We start from the raw sequence: 17004 nt of genomic DNA, 5'->3' as shown, positions 1-17004 counted from the left end.
TTTCCAGTGGTCTGACCTCTGGCACAGAGGCCTGGCAGGGCTTTGCCAGTCGAGGCTGGTCCTTCCCTCAAGGGCATGGTGAGGATTCTGAGAGGCGGCAGAAGGACCAGCGAGCTGGGTGAGATAGGGCTTGCAGTGAGACCAGAGGACTGGGTTCCCACATCCTTAGCAGGCACGGGATTGTACCCATGTCACAGTGAGGGTAGGTCTCCGATGGTCACCAGCAGCCTGTGCAGAGCCTGGTCCCACTGCCCAGACTAAATCTGAGATGTTCTGGAGCTGCAGCCACAGGACAGGATGGGCAGGAAAACCAGAGCTTGAGCCAGTGACCTGGGAGGGGCCTTAGCTGCACAAGGCAGGGTGGGTCAGGGTTGGGCAGGGTGGGGCCCCAGCCCACCTGCTGCTGTCCTACCACCAGCTGAATTGGTGCCCACAATGAATCCGTTAGTCTGAGTGAGGCGCGCAGCCCGAAGGCAGCTTCTGTCTCTACCTCTGCACTCCAGACCTGGGGGAGGGCTGGAGGGAAGGAGCCTCACCTGCACACATACAGCTCCTCAGGAGGCTGAGTGTTGGGCGTCATGATCCAGGGGGCCATGCGGAAGCCCACAGTGTCTGTGAAGAGGGTCACCTCAGGCAGGCTCTGAGGGGAAAATAAGGACTTGGTGGGCCCTGCAGGGACCCCTAGCCTGCCTCAAGCCCCCCAGCCCCCAGCCTGCCCAGCCCTGGAGCCTCCAAACTAGGTCCCCAAACCCCTCAGCCTCCATGCCCACCCCCCAGTGCTGTACACACCCCCGTGTCCACCAGGCTGACACTGAGGGAAACCAGCCCCAGGAAATCGGCATCGGGGAAGGTCAGCCCCTCCACATAGAACCTGATCTCCTGCTCCCCCGACTGCCGCTCAACTTCGTAGGACAGACGCTGGGGCCCCAGCACCTGCTTGTAGTCTGAGAGAGAATTCCCACCTAGGAAGAACAAGAGTCAGGGACTAGCATGGGGACAGGGGTGAGGGGCTGCAAGCCCAGGAATCCAGGACAGAGCCCCCTTTTTGGTTAGAGCTGCTTGGGTTTCTCTCTGGCTCTGCCACGTGCAAGCTGTGTGGCCTTGGCTCAATGACTTAACCTCTCTGAGCCTCAGTTTCTTATCTGTAAAATGGTTAACATTTTCTCATGAGGCCAATATAAACTTTAAGCTAAATAAAGAGATAGAAGCACCTGGCACAAAAGGTGAAAACTACCCATGGATAAATACATATGCAAAATATGATGTAGTCATAAGATGGAGTGCTATTAATTCATAAAAAGTAATGACCAGACAGGTGTGGTGGCTCATGTCTGTAATCCCAGCACTTTGGGAGGCAAAGGCGGGAAGATTGCTTGAGACCAGCCTGGGCGACAGAGTGAGACCACATCTCTACAAAAAAAAAAATTTTTTTTTTTTTTTCTTTTGAGACAGTCTCGCTCTGTTGCCCAGGCTGGAGAGCAATGGTGTGATCTCGGCTCATTGCAAGCTCCACCTCCCGGGTTCATGCCAGTCTCCTGCCTCAGCCTCCCGAGTAGCTGGGACTACAGGTGCCCACCACCACACCCGGCTAATTTATTTTATTTTATTTTAGTAGAGATGGGGTTTGACCGTGTTAGCCAGGATGGTCTCGATCTTCTGACCTCGTGATCCACCCGTCTCAGTCTCCCAAAGTGTTGGGATTACAGGCGTGAGCCACCGCGCCAGGCCCCCAAAATTTTTTAAAATAGCCAGGCATGGTGGCACATGTCTGTAGTCCCAGCTACTCGGGAGGCTGAGGTGGGAGTATCACTTGAGCCCGGGAGTTCAAGGTCACAGTGAGCCGTGGTAGTATCACTGCACGCCAGGCTGGACAACAGAGTGAGACCCTGTCTCTAAAACATAAGAAAAGTAATGAAGCACTGATTCAGGCTACACCATGGATGAAACTTGAAGACATTATGCTAACTGAAATAAGCCTACTGTATGGTTCCATTGATATGAAATATCCAGATAGGGAATTCCAGAGATACAGAAAGCACATCAGTGGCCGCACACCGCAGGAGAGGCTGTCCATTCACTTGTCGAGACTTTGCTTATGCCCTGGTGTCACATTAAGTGCTTTCAAGCTGAGTCCTCTGCCTAAACGTCCACCACTGGTGCATGGGAGGGAACATTCTGGCCCCTGCCAGGCTCATTTAGCTGGAACAATAAGTTCTGAGTCAGTATGAACAGAGGAGGGTGAAGGGGAATCAGGAAGGGCTAGAAGCCTGTTGTTGTTTGTAAAAACAAGTAAGAGCACTCCAGGGTTAAGGAGTGGTACATTTTTTATTTAATTTAATTAATTTATTTATTTGAGACAGGGTCTCACTCTGTCTCCCAGGCTGGAGTACAGTGGCATGAACACGGCTCCCTGCAGCCTTGACTTGCTGGGCTTAAGTGATCTCCCACTTCAGCCTCTAGAGTAGCTGGGACTACAGGCTAATTTTTTTGTATGTTTTGTAGAGACGAGGTTTTGCCATGTTGCCCAGGCTGGTCTCAAACTCCTGGGCTCAAGTGATCCTCCCACCTTGGCCTCCCAAAGTGCTGGAATTACAGGCATGAGCCACTGCACCCAGCCAATATTTTTTTTTTTTTTTTTTCTTTGAGACGAAGTCTCGCTCTGTCACCTAGGCTGCAGTGCAGTGGCATGATCTTGGTTCACTGAAACCTCTGCCTCCTGGGTTCGAGTGATTCTCCTGCCTCAGCCTCCCGAGTAGCTGGGACTACAGGCATGAGTCACCACACCCAGCTAATTTTTTTTTTTTTTTTTTTTTGAGATGCAGTCTTGCATTGTCGCCCAGGCTAGAGTGCAGCGGCACGATCTCAGCTCACTGCAACCTCCACCTCCCGGGTTCATGCCATTCTCCTGCCTTAGCCTCCCGAGTAGCTGGGACTACAGACACCCGCCAACACGCCCGGCTAATTTTTTTGTATTTTTTAGTAGAAACAGGTTTTCACCATGTTATCCAGGATGGTCTTGATCTCCTGACCTTGTGATCCATCCGCCTCGGCCTCCCAAAGTGCTGGGAGTACAGGTGTGAGCCACCACACCTGGCCTAATTTTTTTTTTTTTTTTTGAGACGGAGTCTCGCTCTGCCGCCCAGGCTGGAGTGCAGTGGCCGGATCTCAGCTCACTGCAAGCTCCGCCTCCCGGGGTTTACGCCATTCTCCTGCCTCAGCCTCCAGAGTAGCTGGGACTACAGGCGCCCGCCACGTCGCCCGGCTAGTTTTTTGTATTTTTTAGTAGAGACGGGGTTTCACCGTGTTAGCCAGGATGGTCTCGATCTCCTGACCTCGCGATCCGCCCGCCTCCGCCTCCCAAAGTGCTGGGATTAATTTTGTATTTTAAAAAGAGACAGGGTTTCACTGTGTTGGCCAGGCTGCTCTCGAACTTCTGACCTCAGGTAATCCGCCTCCCAAAGTACTGGGATTACAGACGTGAGGCATTGCGCCCAGCCTTGGCCATGTTTTTTAAAGCCACAGGCTGATTAATAAAACTCTGGTGAAAAGTTGGGTTCTGGGGCCTGGGGCAGGGCCTGGGCCTCAGCCTCGCTGGTTCTCATGCCCTCCCTGCCTGGACAGTGCTTGGCATGCAGTTCAGTCCACACTGATTGACCAGAGGAGGGAACGGGAGTGGGGCAATGGTAAAAGGAGGAACTTTGGTGCACCCAAGACACCTGGGTTGGAATGCCTGCTCCACCCCAGATGGTTGTGCCACAGTGAATTCCTGCATCTGAGCCTCAGTTTTCCTCTCCATAAAATGGAACGCGTTGCTGAACCTCCTCTTTGAGGACTATATTTGGTATTGATGGAGTGGTTGTTTGTAAGCTGTAATGAGAGTTACAAAAAGGTGATGGAAAAAAAAAAGAGAGAGAAATGGGGAGGAGAGGATAGACATGGATGGAGCTGGGAGGACAAGGCCCCGTCAGGCCACTCACCCCGAGCACAGAAGACCCTCATTCTTTTGGAATCAGAGACAGGCATGTTCAAGACAAGCTTGTGGCTGTCGAAGAGCTTGTCGGGGCCATTGCAGCTCAGCACCATCGGGGACATGTCCTGCAAGTCTGGAGAGAGTGGCCCCCTTGAGATCACCCTTTCTCCATCCCCACCAACAGGATCCCCTCCCATCCCTGCACCCCACTCCCCAGACAACACCTTGTGTCACTCACCAGCCAGCGACATCAACCAGCTGTGGGTGAGGTCAGGCTCTGTGGACCTGTGATTGTCCCGGTCACAGTTCACCAGCAAGATAGCCCCATAGCCCTCAGGGCCCCAGCGCCAGGTTTTCTGTGGCAAAATAAGATGCCTTGGGATCAGTGGGACCCAGGAGGCTCCAGGAAGGGGTTCTAGACATGGCCAGGGCGGGCTGCTTTGTTAGATTGTATACTTTCATATTCTTGGTTTGCTTAAGGATTTTAAAAAGGATTATTTGGGGAATGGAGTTACAGATAAGGCTCTGGACCCACCTCATCCTTGTGCAGTGAACAATCTGCACAACCATACACAATGGCTCCACCCAGCCATCACACTGGAGAAGCAAAAGTGTTACCATACCCAGAAATGGCCCTCAAAAGCTGGCTAAGCTTTAGCTCTGCCTGGGGGGGCAGAGGCTGCCCACCATGACCTTGATGAGGGTTGGGATCTAGAGACTCTTTGGGAGACCCTCCTCATCCCAGCACTCTCCTGGGACCCGTCCCATAGATATCTCTGGCATCTGCCTGCAGTCCTGCAGGATCTGCAAACTGAGGTCTGAGCCAAGGCGGGAAAGATGGCTGGAGCGCTCCCTGCCTCTGTGGTTGCCGCTGTCCCCAACACGCCTCCCCACCAGACCCACAAGGCAGGGCTCACTTTCCCCATTTCACAGAAGGGGGCGGGGAGGTTCTGGGAGGTGAGTCCCAAGCTGCATAGCTGGCCTTCAAACCCAGGTCCTTGGGATTGCCCAGAGCTACTGTTAGCCTTTACGGCACTCTTGCCCACACCTCTGGGTAGACACCACCCTGCAGTAGGGTCCCAGACATGATTTGTATTATAGTTGCCACCATGCCCAAGCACTCTTGTGCAGTGAACTACCCACGCTGCCATCCATGGCAGCCCTGCCCACCTTGTCCTCAAAGCCTTGTGATCCAGGCTGCCTCTCTGGAGTCTTTCTCTTCAAATTGTACCTTCTAGCCCTCCCAGGAAAGCTTCTAGATACTTCCTGTAGGGGGAGGCCCTGAGCCCACTCTGTCCTCCTCCTTACTCTTCAGGCTTTACCTGGGGCTGGCCACTATAGCCTCCTCTACCGGAAGGCTTGTCTTCTCCTTGCCTTCGGTCACTCAACAACCTTTTAGGAAGCACTCCCACATGTGTAGGGGTCCAAATATCACCCTCAAAATAAAAAAGGCAGCAAGCAAAAGAACCAATCCCAATTTCAAAGCGGCACAAGAGAGACCCAGAGAGGGTAAGCTATTTTCCAGCAGTCACAGCCTGTTGGCTATAGGGTGTAGGTTAATATCCATTCATGCCAACTTGGCTGTCCCAGATGGGTTTCCTACATGGTTGGATACTACAGACCCTGGGAATCCATCATTCTTCCATAGGGAGGGCACAATCCACCCGGGACCACCCCAAGTTTGCCCTTCAACCCTGCAGTCTTGGAGTGCCCACGAGGGTCTCACCTTGTCCCCCTGGCTTCTCTTCACCTTGCCTGTGCGGCCTGTGTCGACCTCAAGGGAAATATCTGCAAAGAGATGGAGAGGGGCTGCCAGGGCTCATCCAGCCCCATCTTCACACCCCTAAAGTCCAGGCTGGGCAAACTCTGACCCCGCCCCAAACCCGTGAGGACCAGGATGCCCTGCCTGGGGGTCAGACCCCACACTTGGGAGGCCCTTGTGGCTTGCCCTGTGGTTCTGGGAGTTGGAGGGACCCAAGCCTTTGGTTCTTGAATGACTTGCTTGCCTGTGCATGTCCACCTGCTAGCTCTTGCTGGCTTTGGGGTTCTAAATCACATGCTGGTGACCCCAAAACTCTGGCAACTGGGGACATGGCCTGAGGTTGCAGGGGCTGGGTTCTGCCATTCCATCGCCCTGGGCCCTGGCTGAAGGGGGCACGTTCCGTGCTGGGTCTTGGAGGTCTAATGAGGGTATACATGGGACTCTGGATGAAGGAGGCTTATTGTGGGTCTAGCTGTTGTTCACTGGGCAGTGAAGTTTCTAGATCCTTGTAGTCCTAAGGACTGCTGGGTCTCAATCTCTGTGGTTCCAGAGTGGACAGAAGGTCCCTGAGGAATCCAAGCCCCTCAGTGATGGAGGAAGCTGGCCATAGGTCTTCCACTCCAAAGAATTCACTAAGTCCCTCAAACAGGCAACCTGGAGTGGCGAAGAGGGGATAGATGGGCAGCCAGGGAGCTGCTACTTACCAACGCCAGTGAGGTACAGCATGCTGTGGCCCAGGGCTTGGTCTTCCTGCTCCCCATAGTAGGAGACCCTCACCTGCGGAACACAGCCCTAAGCCTGCACGGCCACCACCTTCAGAGATGGCAGGGGCAGAGGAGATGGGGGACACACCCTGACAGCCCTACTTAGAGGCACAGGAGGCATGGAGACCCTCCCAGTCTCTGAAATCCCAAGACTCAAGGGCTCCCGGCTGGGATTCAGAGCTACCTCTCCAGCAAGCAGTTGTGGAGCCCACCCTGGCTCCCAGGGCAGGTGCGAGGAGCAAGGAGGGTGGGGGCAGGGTGGAGGGATGGGAAAGGCAGGGCAGCGCCCAGCAGGTGCAGCTGGCAGATGAGGAAGAAACAGCCAGCTCCATCGACCTAGACAAGTCTCTCAGCTCCTCTAAGCCTCAGGTACTTCCTCTATAAAATGGGAATGAGAACCTCCACTCCATCATCACAGTAAGCCCCTGGGATGGCCCCAATCAACAGGAGACTGTCCCAGTCCTGCCTGCAGTCCCAGCAGTCCCTCAGCTAGCAAGCAGAGGAGGTGGGGTCTGAGCCCACGGTGGGCTCCTGAACCCCTCTCTCAACAGCTCCTTCATCCCTGCCCTTTCGGGGAGAAAAGGTTATGTCTAGGATTTGGTGGGTCACTGTGTGCCATGGGTGCCCAGGGCTGGGGCGAGTGAGGAGGGAATCGTCTGAGCTTCGGGCAGGTGATCAGAGAGAAGGTTGGCTTAGGCGTGGGAGATCTGTGCACACAAAGGTGTGGACGTGTGTGTGTGCACCTGCACGGGTTGTTGCTGTATGGTCGTGTGGGGCTTCTTGCTGGGTCTGTGTGTGGGCTGAATACAGGGATTAATGTGAAGTTGTCCATGAATCTGAGGGGGTGACTAGGAGAGCGTGTGTTTTGTGGGAGTACTCATGTGTTCATGTGTGAGACTGGAGTGGTGGTGGAGGTTTGCATGTTTGGGGCATCTGTGGCGTTGTGTCAGGATACGTTCTGTGTGTGTACTGTGATCAGCTTTGTGAGGTTTGGTTAAGTGGGGAGTTTGGAATGGGAATTGCCATGGTGGGGCTCTTACCTTGGATGGGGGTGGGGAGATCCAACCCTTTTCTGTGAGAAAGTGGCCTCTTACCTTGAAGTCCCTTAATTCCTTACTGGCTGTGCCCACAGATACAACCATGTCTGCATCAGTGTCCAGTGGCCAACGGGCCTTGCCTATGGGCTTTGTCACGTGTGTGCGGTTGTAGACCATGAAGATCTCCACCCCGGAGCTTCCAGAGACCCTGAAGCTGTTGGCACCCTTGGGCACATCACTGGCAGAGAAGGGAGATGGGAAGAGACCCAGTGCTCAGAGAAAGGGCCACAGTGGGGTGGGGGCCTGGGGCTTCCTGGCCGTTCAAATGGCACCCCTCAACAGCCAGGCCAGGGAGGCACAGGGCAGTGCCACTGGCCAGGAGACCAACCTGGGCTGGGCTTCGGGACGCCAGAGCATAGATGGCAGACCCTTGGACACCCCCAGCCCACACCCAAGTCTCTTCCAGATCTGACACTTCCAAACTCTCCAGCTCAACAGGAAATCCACTAACCCACCACCTCTCACCACCTCCACTGACATCCCTGCTCCTACCGGCCTGGCTCCTTTTCCCTAGTGAAGACTCCGCATTACTGTCCCCACTTCACAGATGAAGAAATCTCAGAGAGGTTAAGTAACTTTCTCAGGTCACACAGATGGCAAAGTGAGGAGCTGTCCTGGCTGGTATTAAAATGAGTGCATGTGTCCCCTGAGCATGCCCCTGTTGGGGACTGGAAGGAGGAGACTATTGGGAATGTCGGAAGGAAACAGGAATGTGTTGAGAGTGTGCAATGTGAGCTCCTCTGCATGGCTCTTTGGCAGCAGGCCAGGGAGGCCTAGGGAGGGTGGCACCGAAGCAGGAAAGCCACAGCCCCCTGGCCCCACCATGCATCTACATACAAGGGCAAGGGCAGGTGGGTGGTGCCTGTGATCTTCTTGTCCTTGTCTGCCCTAAAATGACAGAAGACACCAAGGAGCATCTTGCATAGGGTAGGCCTTAGGTCAGAGGCGGGCCTCGGAGGTCATCCTGGCCAGCCTCCTGCCCGCTCCCCAAGACAGACAGCTCACTATCTCCACCCCTCTCTGCTTTGACAGCTCAGGTAATTAGAAAGCTTTTCCTTTTGCGTGGCTGCAACTTGCTTCCCAGAAGCCTCGGCCCACTGGGGCTCCACAGGCCAAACTTTATGTCAACAGCTCAGAAATGTACCACCTGGTCTCTAGGGAGAAGAGAAATACAGCAGTCGCAGAGAAGTGCTTCTCTGCCAACTGTCCTACCCTGCAGTTTGGACATGGCCAGATCCTGGGGACAGAAACCAAGTGGGTGGGGTGGGGCCAGTGTGCTCTTGGGGGTCATCTGGGGCACTGCGCTGGGTGAGTGGTGGGGGCAGGAGAGGGAGAATCAGGCAGAATCGGATGAAAAGACTGAAGAGCAGCCACTGCTGGCTGAGCCTGTGGCTCCCCTGTATACCTGGCCAGGATCCTGCCTGCCAGAAGCCCTACAGGTACCAGCCGCTAGGTGTCCTGGAATGAAGCCACAAGAAATGCCATAGGGTCAGCCAGCAGGGTCCAGCAAATCCCCTGGGGTGACCAGCTCCGTGGGCGATTCTGCTTGGAGCCAGGGATCTGCCTGGAGACTGACAGTCCCGGGGTACTGGCCGCCACCCCGTGAGCTCCAGCGCTAAAGGCCAGCAGCTCCCCTGGGGCACACAGGGCTCCCATTAGTGCTGCCAGTGACTCTGCCTCAACGTACCTTCCTGGGTATCTACTATACATCAGGTTCCACACTGGGCACCAGGAAAGCAGAGACAAATCATCCTCGGCTTTGCCCTTGTGGGGTCCACAAGGGGCAGGTCCATCAGAGTCTACGGAGGGTTTTTACTCCATTCTCTGATTCCATCCCCATGGCCCCCGCCTGCTAATAGGGGAGTGATTATTCTTCTCCCCATTTTACAGAAAATGAGCTGAAATGCAGAGAGGTCACACAGAGGGTGATGGGGCACAGCTGTGCTTGGCCCCTGCCTGGATCTGACAACAAAGCTCATCTGCTGCCCTGCCCTCACTTCACCCCTCACTTACCCAGCAACATAGAAGAGTCCCAGAGCCTGGGCAGTCGCAGGGTTGGGCTCACAGAATTTAGAACCAGGTGGACCTGGGTCCAAATCCCAGCTCTGACATTTGTGGGCTGTGTGGCTTCAGAAAAGTCTCTCAACCTCTCTGTGTCTCCATGTGTCTGCAAATGGGGATTATGGTAGTCCCCATCTCACAGGCTTGTTGTGAGGTTTAATTGAGATAGTGCAGTGAGCACTTAAAACAGGGCTGCCGGCCGGGCGCGGTGGCTTACACCTGTAATCCCAGCACTTTGGGAGGCTGAGGCGGGCAGATCATGAGGTCAGGAGTTCAAGACCAGCCTGGCCAACATGGTGAAACCCTGTCTCTACTAAAAATACAAAAAATTATTTGGGCATGGTGAAGGCAGAGGAATCGCTTCAATCCGGGAGGCGGAGGTTGCAGTGAGCTGAGATCGTGCCACTGCACTCCAGCCTGGATGACAGAGCAAGACTCCATCTCAAAACAAAAACAAACAAACAAACAAAAACCAGGGCTGCCCTCATGATCATTACTGCCACAGAGGGCATCTGAAAGGCATGGAGGAGTGGGCAGACCTGGGCAAAAGAGGACACATGGCCCTGTGGTCAAGAGGACCCTGGCACCTCCCTTCACTCTCCTACCTGACCAAGAAAATGGGTCAGGTGTGCAATCGTTGAAACCCACATCCTGAAATTTGTTTAACTCCCCAACTAAGATGGATGCTCCTCACATGTGGCCATGGGCCGTATCATTACCGAGTGCCAGAGCCCAACACAGCGCAGGTGCCCAGGAGCAGACTGCCCTGGGGAAAAGACCACAGGAGGTTCTTTCAGATGTGAGGTGTGGGCGCCAGACAGTGGGAGGGGCAGCTCCAACCCCTAGTCCCCTGGCTTGCAACCCTGGCTTTAGCTTTCCCCTGGGTCCTCTCCCGGGGGCTGGCTGGGGCTGATGGAGGTTGAGGGAGGGCAATGGCTGATATCCCAGACCCTTCAACATGCTCAGGCATTTTCTCAGGAGTCAGGAATTACACATGATGTGGCTGTGCCCTGTCCTCTCCCTCATTCACAGAAATCACACTAGTGGGTGCCTTATGCTCTGTCTTTGCTTGGGGAGGGGCACGCCCAGAGAGTCCAGGCTGAGGGCACAGGCTGAACCAGCCTTCTCCCAAGTGGAGCTCTACCCAGCCAGGAATGGAGGCTGGAGAAGAGGGACAACTTTCACTCACTAGTCTTCCCAGAAGAGGTAAACAGGGGCTGGGGACCAGAATGTCCCTGAGAGATAGGGCCCTGAATTTAGAGTCCAAGAAGTGAGTCACCTCTCCTCTCCCCAAAGCATGTCCGTGTTCTTTGGATTGTGGAATTCCTCAATGCAAAATGGAAAAAATAGGTGGGGTGCAGTGGCTCAGGTCTGTAATCCCAGCTACTTGGGAGGCTAAGGCAGAGGATCACTTGAGCCCACAAGTTTGAGGTTGCAGTGAGCCATGGTCACACCACTGCACTCTAGCCTGGGTGACAGAGCGAGACCATGTCTAAAAAAAAAAAAAGATAAAAACTGATGCCGGGTGAGACGGCTCACACCTGTAATCCCAACACTTTGGGAGGCCGAGGAGGGCAGATCACCTGAGGTCAGGAGTTCGAGACCAGCCTGGACAACATGGCAAAACCTTGTCTCCAATAAAAACATGGGGTGGTGCATAATTGTAGTCCCAGCTACTTGGGGAGCTGAGGAGTGCAGGAGAATCACTTGAACCTGGGAGGCGGAAGTTGCAGTGAGCCAAGATCATGTCACTGCACTCCGGCCTGGGCAACACAGCGAGACTCCATCTGAAAAATAAAAATAAAATGAAATGGAAAAAATAAGGGTGGCAGCTTCGCAGGTACAAACAATAAGGGATGTCACTCCTATTGGGAGTGACGTGGAAGAAAACAGGCTCAGAGATGCTAAGTGACTGGCCCAAGATCACACAGCCTGCAAAGACCAGCTGGGGGTAAAAGGAATGGGAGTTAAGAAGGGAAGAGGAGAAGGCTTGGAGTGAGGAGATATTCCAAGACTAGGATCCAGGAAATGCCAGGAAGGGGTAAGGAGGCGGAAAGCAGAGGGCCTGGGGGCCAGAGGGAGGGGGAGAGATTCCCAGCCAGTCCCAAAATGGCAAGTGGCAGCTAGGACACAGGGGAGCAGGGAGTTCCACAGAATTAAGAGGTGGCTGACCTCTGAGGCCCTTCCTGATGTCAATATTTTATGTTTCAAGAATGCCACCCTCCACCATTCTGAGTCCAGTTTCTGCAACCCCCGGACCCATCAGGGTCCCTTGGAACTTGCGGAGGACCCCAGCTTCATATTCTCCAAGGACCCTGAAACTTGAACTTTTAATGTTTCTTCTGGTGAAGAGTGTCCTTCCTACCATAGTGACACAGTGACAGGATGGAGCAGAGAATGTGTCCAGCCAGCTGCCGGCAGCCTGTCGCTCGCTGGAAATTAGTGTCAGAGTCAATCCTATAATTTTCCCCTGAGGAGTACAATTATGCCTCATTGTTCTTTTGTACAAGTTAAAAGCATTAATTTACTCGATGTACACATTACATGTACCACAAGCTTTCAAACTCTGTTTTGGCATTTTCATTTTCTGAAATATAGAGATTTCCAGAAAATGCATCTGAGAGGCCTGCAGAGTCCCTTCTCCCTGTGCCCCTCCAATTCTACCACTGTCTGATCCCGAGTCAGTTTTGCATTGCTGCTTTTGCAGGGGTAGGGAAGGCTTGGGGGAAAGTGCAGGAGAATGTCCCTGTCGCCTACAAGGCCAGCCTTCGGCATCCCAAAGAATAAAAGTTCTTTATGGCCTCCAGCCTGGGGCTCTGGTTCTGGCCTCTGGGCAGTCAAGGAGGGCCATGCAGGACTGCAGATGGATTCCTCACACTACCCACCCCTGTCTTTATTGGCATGAGCCACCTGAACTCCTTAGGCAAGGACAAGGACAGCCAGGGCAGTCTGGCCAGATCCAGGGAGTCAGAGTGGTGAGCTAGCCCACTGGGGTGTGGGGGTCAGGGTGGTGAGCTAGCCCACTGGAGTGTGGGGCATCAGGAGGGTGAGCTAGCCCTCTGGGGTAGGGGGTGGACAGGATGGTGAGCTAACCCGACTGGGGTCGGGGGGTGGACAGTGGTGGTGGGCTAGGCTGACTGGGGTTGATGTGGGGGGGTGGAGCGTGAGCTGTCGTAGGTCTGTCTATGACCCACTGGGGGGGGGGGTCGCATGTTCGGGGAGGGGAAACGTGTGACCTAAGCCTGTGGTGGGTGGAGTCTGTGGACAGGGTGGTGAGCTAGCTGACTGGGGTTAGGGGTGGACAGGGTGGTGGGCTAGCCCACTGGGGTGTGGGGTTGGACCTGTAGCACATGCTGAGTGGAGGATTCCTAAGGGTTTCCTAGGCTGGGACACCCTGGGGCACACAATTACCCTAAACACAAATGTTTCTCCAAATAACCAGTTCACACAGCCCCTGGGGGAATGAATCACTTCCTATGATGTCATCCCCACACACCCATCTCCTGGAGGGCTCAGACTCCCAGCGGCTCAGGTGACTGGCAACACCTCCTCTTCTGGGGGCTTCCCCCCTCCCACCAGTAAGACCAACTAGAAACTCCATAGTCACCACCAACACCCAGGTGAAGGTTCCTGAAGGGCTCTTGGGTGGAGGTGCCCCGTGTGCTCACTCAGGATCCCAGAGCAACCTCTGCCTCCCAGAGTCAACCAGAGCACAACAGCTATGAATAGCCCAGGCTGTTGCCCCTTCGCTGGGCCAGGGCCTGCATTTGAGGATGCTAAGGAGCTTTATAGACACCCTATGCTCCTAGCACATGCAGTCTGAGATGTCCTTGTCTCCTCCCACCCTCTCAGGTGTGAGGGAAAGAACAGATGCTGGAGCAAAGGGAACTTACAGAGCTACCAGAGCTGTGAGCGCTGCCAGGGCACCCACGGTGCAAGGGGCCTTATACATGCACGGCCTCATTTATCTTTCCCTGAACCCATTATAACTGGCGTTATTGTTTCTTCATTTTCGGATGTGGAAACTGAGGCTCAGAAGTACAGCAGCTTGCCCAGGGTCACACAGCCACGCCTGGAGCCAGCCTGAGAATGGAGCGTGTTCGACTCCGGGGTCTGGGTACTTCACCTCCACAGTGAATTGCAGAGCGGACTTGGCTATCTCACGGGGGCTCAGATGAGGAAATGAAACCCAGAGAGGACTAATAACTTGGCCCGCATCAGGCAGGAAGTCAGTGGCAGAGCTAAGACCAGGTCTCCTGGCTCCCCATGAAATGCTTTTGGCCTTAGCAGCACTGTGTAGAGCCAGAGGTTCTGAAATCACCTTCTAGAAACAGTCATGCCCTCAGATGAGAGCAGAAGCCTGAAATAAGAAGAAGGGGGCCTGCAAGGGACCCTTTTTACTCTTGGTGTGAAAGTAGATTCCCAGATACAATGTGGGATGCCTAGTTAGATTTCAGCTCCAGCGGCCAGGCACGGTGGCTCATGCCGGTAATCCCAGCACTTTGGGAGGCCGAGGTGGGTTGATCACTTGAGGTCAGGAGTTTGAGACCAGCCTGGCCAACATGGTGAAATCCCATCTCTACTAAAAATATAAACATTAGCAGGGTGATGGTGGGGGCCTGTAATCCCAGCTATTTGGGAGGCTGAGGCAGGGAATTGCTTGAACCCAGGAGGCCGAGGTTGTGCCATTGCACTCCAGCCTAGGTGACAGAGTGAGACTCCATCTCAAAAAAAAAAAAAGATTTCAGCTTCAGCCAAACAGCAGATTTTTTTAGTAGAAATATCTCCCATGCAATATACTAAAAAAGCTTTTTGTTATTTATCTGAAATTCAGACTCAACTAGGCATCCTATATTTTTATTTGCTAAATCTGGCAAGCCTATGTTAACAGGGCAGGAGACAATGGGGTCTCTGCTGGCCACCTAGACCCGAGAGACCCAGCCCCCCACACCAGGGCTCCCAGCAGCAACTTAAAGTCAAAGTTTGGTTTCCATGGCTCCTGGTTCTCCTCCCTAGCCCTGCCACTGGGGTCACAGACCACTGGCCAACAGAGAAGCAGGAAGGGCTTCTCGAGCAGAGGATCACTGGAGGCCAGGTGGGCAGCTGGGTCTTGCATACCTTAGCCAGACCAGCAGGTACAGGGGCTGAGTCCCAAGAGGGAGATAGGAGCTCAGATCCCACCCAGTAACAGACCCCAGCCCCCAGCCCCTCTTTGAGGGAGACTCCCACCATGAGCCCCCTATCTGCAAGGGGTTCAACCCCACCTGGTCCAGCAGGGATGGAATCCATAGACAGCCTGTCAGAGTTGGAAGTGCCACCAGAGATCACCAAATCCAATTCCCTTAGTGGTCAGGTAGGGAAACTAGTCTCTGAGCCCCCATCTGGGCACAGCCAGCACAGGAAAGATTTGGGTCAACAGGAGAAGCAAATGCTACTGCTGCCTCCTCAGATGTCATCATTGCCACCATCACTGCCATCATCGCCATCACCACTGTTCATTACCATAATCACTGTGATCACCATCACGTCACAGGAAACACGATCCCCAGCCTTCTTGCTCCAGGTTCTCTCCTCATATTAATTCACCGAATATTTCCTAACCACTCCTAACTATCTAGTTACCCCTGGCTGACCTCCAAGGATCAAGCTACCACACATGTCCCTTCGCCTCAGAGAGATGGGGGCTTGGCAAGAAGTTGAGGGATGGGGGGACCGGTTCTCTTCCCCGTCTTGAGCCATCTGATGTTCCACACAAATTCTACCTAGGTGTCAGAATTCAGGGCCCAGATCCCAAATCCTGACCCCAGGGCTCAGAGTTAGAATTCTAAGGCCGGACTCTTATCCAGGGGCTTGAGGCCAATGTCCTGAGCCCAGTGCCCAGAAGCTGGGGCCCCAAGGAGGACCTGACCAGACCCTAGTTCCTTCCTTCCAGGCTCCATAGCCAACTCCACCTTCTCTGCTATCTCCTGCCAGCATCCTCTCCAACGTGCCTGACTTGTCTATCAGGCACCCACCGCATTGACTTCCATTCTAAATCAGCTCTCTGCAGCCAGGTTAGTGCCTCCCAGCTCTTACCTGCGAACGTCCACGTGTGCCGCGACTCCCACCACACACACAGCGTGGGTAGGCATCTTCAGGGACAGCTGCACAGCTCTCTTTGAGGCCATCCTGTCACCTGGCTCCCAGCCTCCTAAAACAGCTCCGGCTCCCCAGCTCCTCTCCTGGGCGCTTCTTTGCCAGGAAGAAGTGTGAGTTCTGACGGGTTGGTGCCTCCTCCTCCCTTTTAATTTCACCCTGTGACCTGATTAGCTTGCCTGAGCCTAGTCCCCACCTCCTGGCTCCACACCCTCCTCATTCAGGGCTGTCAATCCAGGAGGTCAGGGTGCCCATGGCCTCTCTGGGAGATGGGGAAGGGGAGCTTCAGCTGGCGACCCCGGGTGGAGCAGGGCTCAGCTGCCAACAGGAGACCCTCCAGAGCTCCCCAGCACCCCCATCCTCCCCTCCAAAGACTCCTTGTGCCTGAACTCCTATTGCAATGATGTCAGTGTTTCTGAGGACTGACTATGTGCGGGCTCTGCCTCTAACCACCTGTGATCCTTATCAAATCTTTTAACCTCTCGGTGACTCAGCTGCCTCATGTGTAAGTTGGCAGCTCTAACAGTAGTACCTGTCCCACTGTGTTGATGTGGGAAAGACATGAGTTATACGTAAGATTAGCATAGCTCCTGGCTCTTGGTGTTCACTAAAATGCTAACAACTATGACTTGTATCCTCATTTTGCAGGTAAGAGAATCATGGCCACAGGCCTCACTGCTAGTAAGTGGTAGAGTTAGAACTTCCACGCAGGTTCACCCGTCTCACCACACAATACCACCCCCACCAGGTGAGGGAAGGCCCTTGTGCCCAGACTGCACAGACAGCAGAAGCCACCCCAGGCAAGTTTGGGGAGCCAGAGAGGAGGGAACTTGAAAAAGAGCTCAGAGCAATGACCTGGGAGCATGGACTCATTTCTGAAAATCCCTCTTCTTTCAGCTCAGCACAGCAAGCTCCAGCCTGTTCTGAGGCTCTTTGCAGAACTTCATTTGTTAATTTGACAAGTGTTTGTTAGTCGTCTTTTATGTGTTAGGCACTCATTTAGGTGGTGAGGATACAACTACGAACAAAAGAGACCATGATTCCTGCTCTGATGACATTTATATTCTGGGGGAGACAGACCATAGGTGAAGTTAAATGAGTAAAGTGTGTATGACATTAGATGGTGCACACTGAGGTTCTTCCCATTATTCAAGTGAGGGATGGCGTGACTTGGTCCCAGGGTAACAGGGAAGGTGGTGGGAAGTGGTTGGATCC

General features: G+C 53.9%; 1 protein-coding gene across 1 annotated transcript in view; it reads right to left on the bottom strand.

Moving 5' to 3' along the window:
- The window catches only part of PADI1 (peptidyl arginine deiminase 1), a 32348-nt gene extending 16114 nt beyond the window's left edge, over window positions 1–16234 (bottom strand). Inside the window, exons 1-8 of the mRNA XM_017852006.1 lie at window positions 15730–16234; window positions 7591–7771; window positions 6437–6509; window positions 5697–5758; window positions 4209–4326; window positions 3978–4103; window positions 790–962; window positions 537–640 (exon numbers count right to left, since the gene is read on the bottom strand). Of these exons, the coding sequence (XP_017707495.1) occupies window positions 537–640; window positions 790–962; window positions 3978–4103; window positions 4209–4326; window positions 5697–5758; window positions 6437–6509; window positions 7591–7771; window positions 15730–15821 (929 nt within the window). The 5' untranslated portion in view covers window positions 15822–16234. The remainder of the gene's footprint in view (window positions 1–536; window positions 641–789; window positions 963–3977; window positions 4104–4208; window positions 4327–5696; window positions 5759–6436; window positions 6510–7590; window positions 7772–15729) is intronic.
- Between the last annotated feature and the right edge of the window lie 770 nt (window positions 16235–17004).

The sequence above is a fragment of the Rhinopithecus bieti genome, unplaced genomic scaffold (genome assembly GCF_001698545.2).
Source record: "Rhinopithecus bieti isolate Rb0 unplaced genomic scaffold, ASM169854v2 scaffold_33652, whole genome shotgun sequence".
NCBI classification, from domain to species: domain Eukaryota; kingdom Metazoa; phylum Chordata; class Mammalia; order Primates; family Cercopithecidae; genus Rhinopithecus; species Rhinopithecus bieti.
Note: the sequence above shows the minus strand (reverse complement) of the source record. Positions and strands in the feature narration are given on the sequence as shown.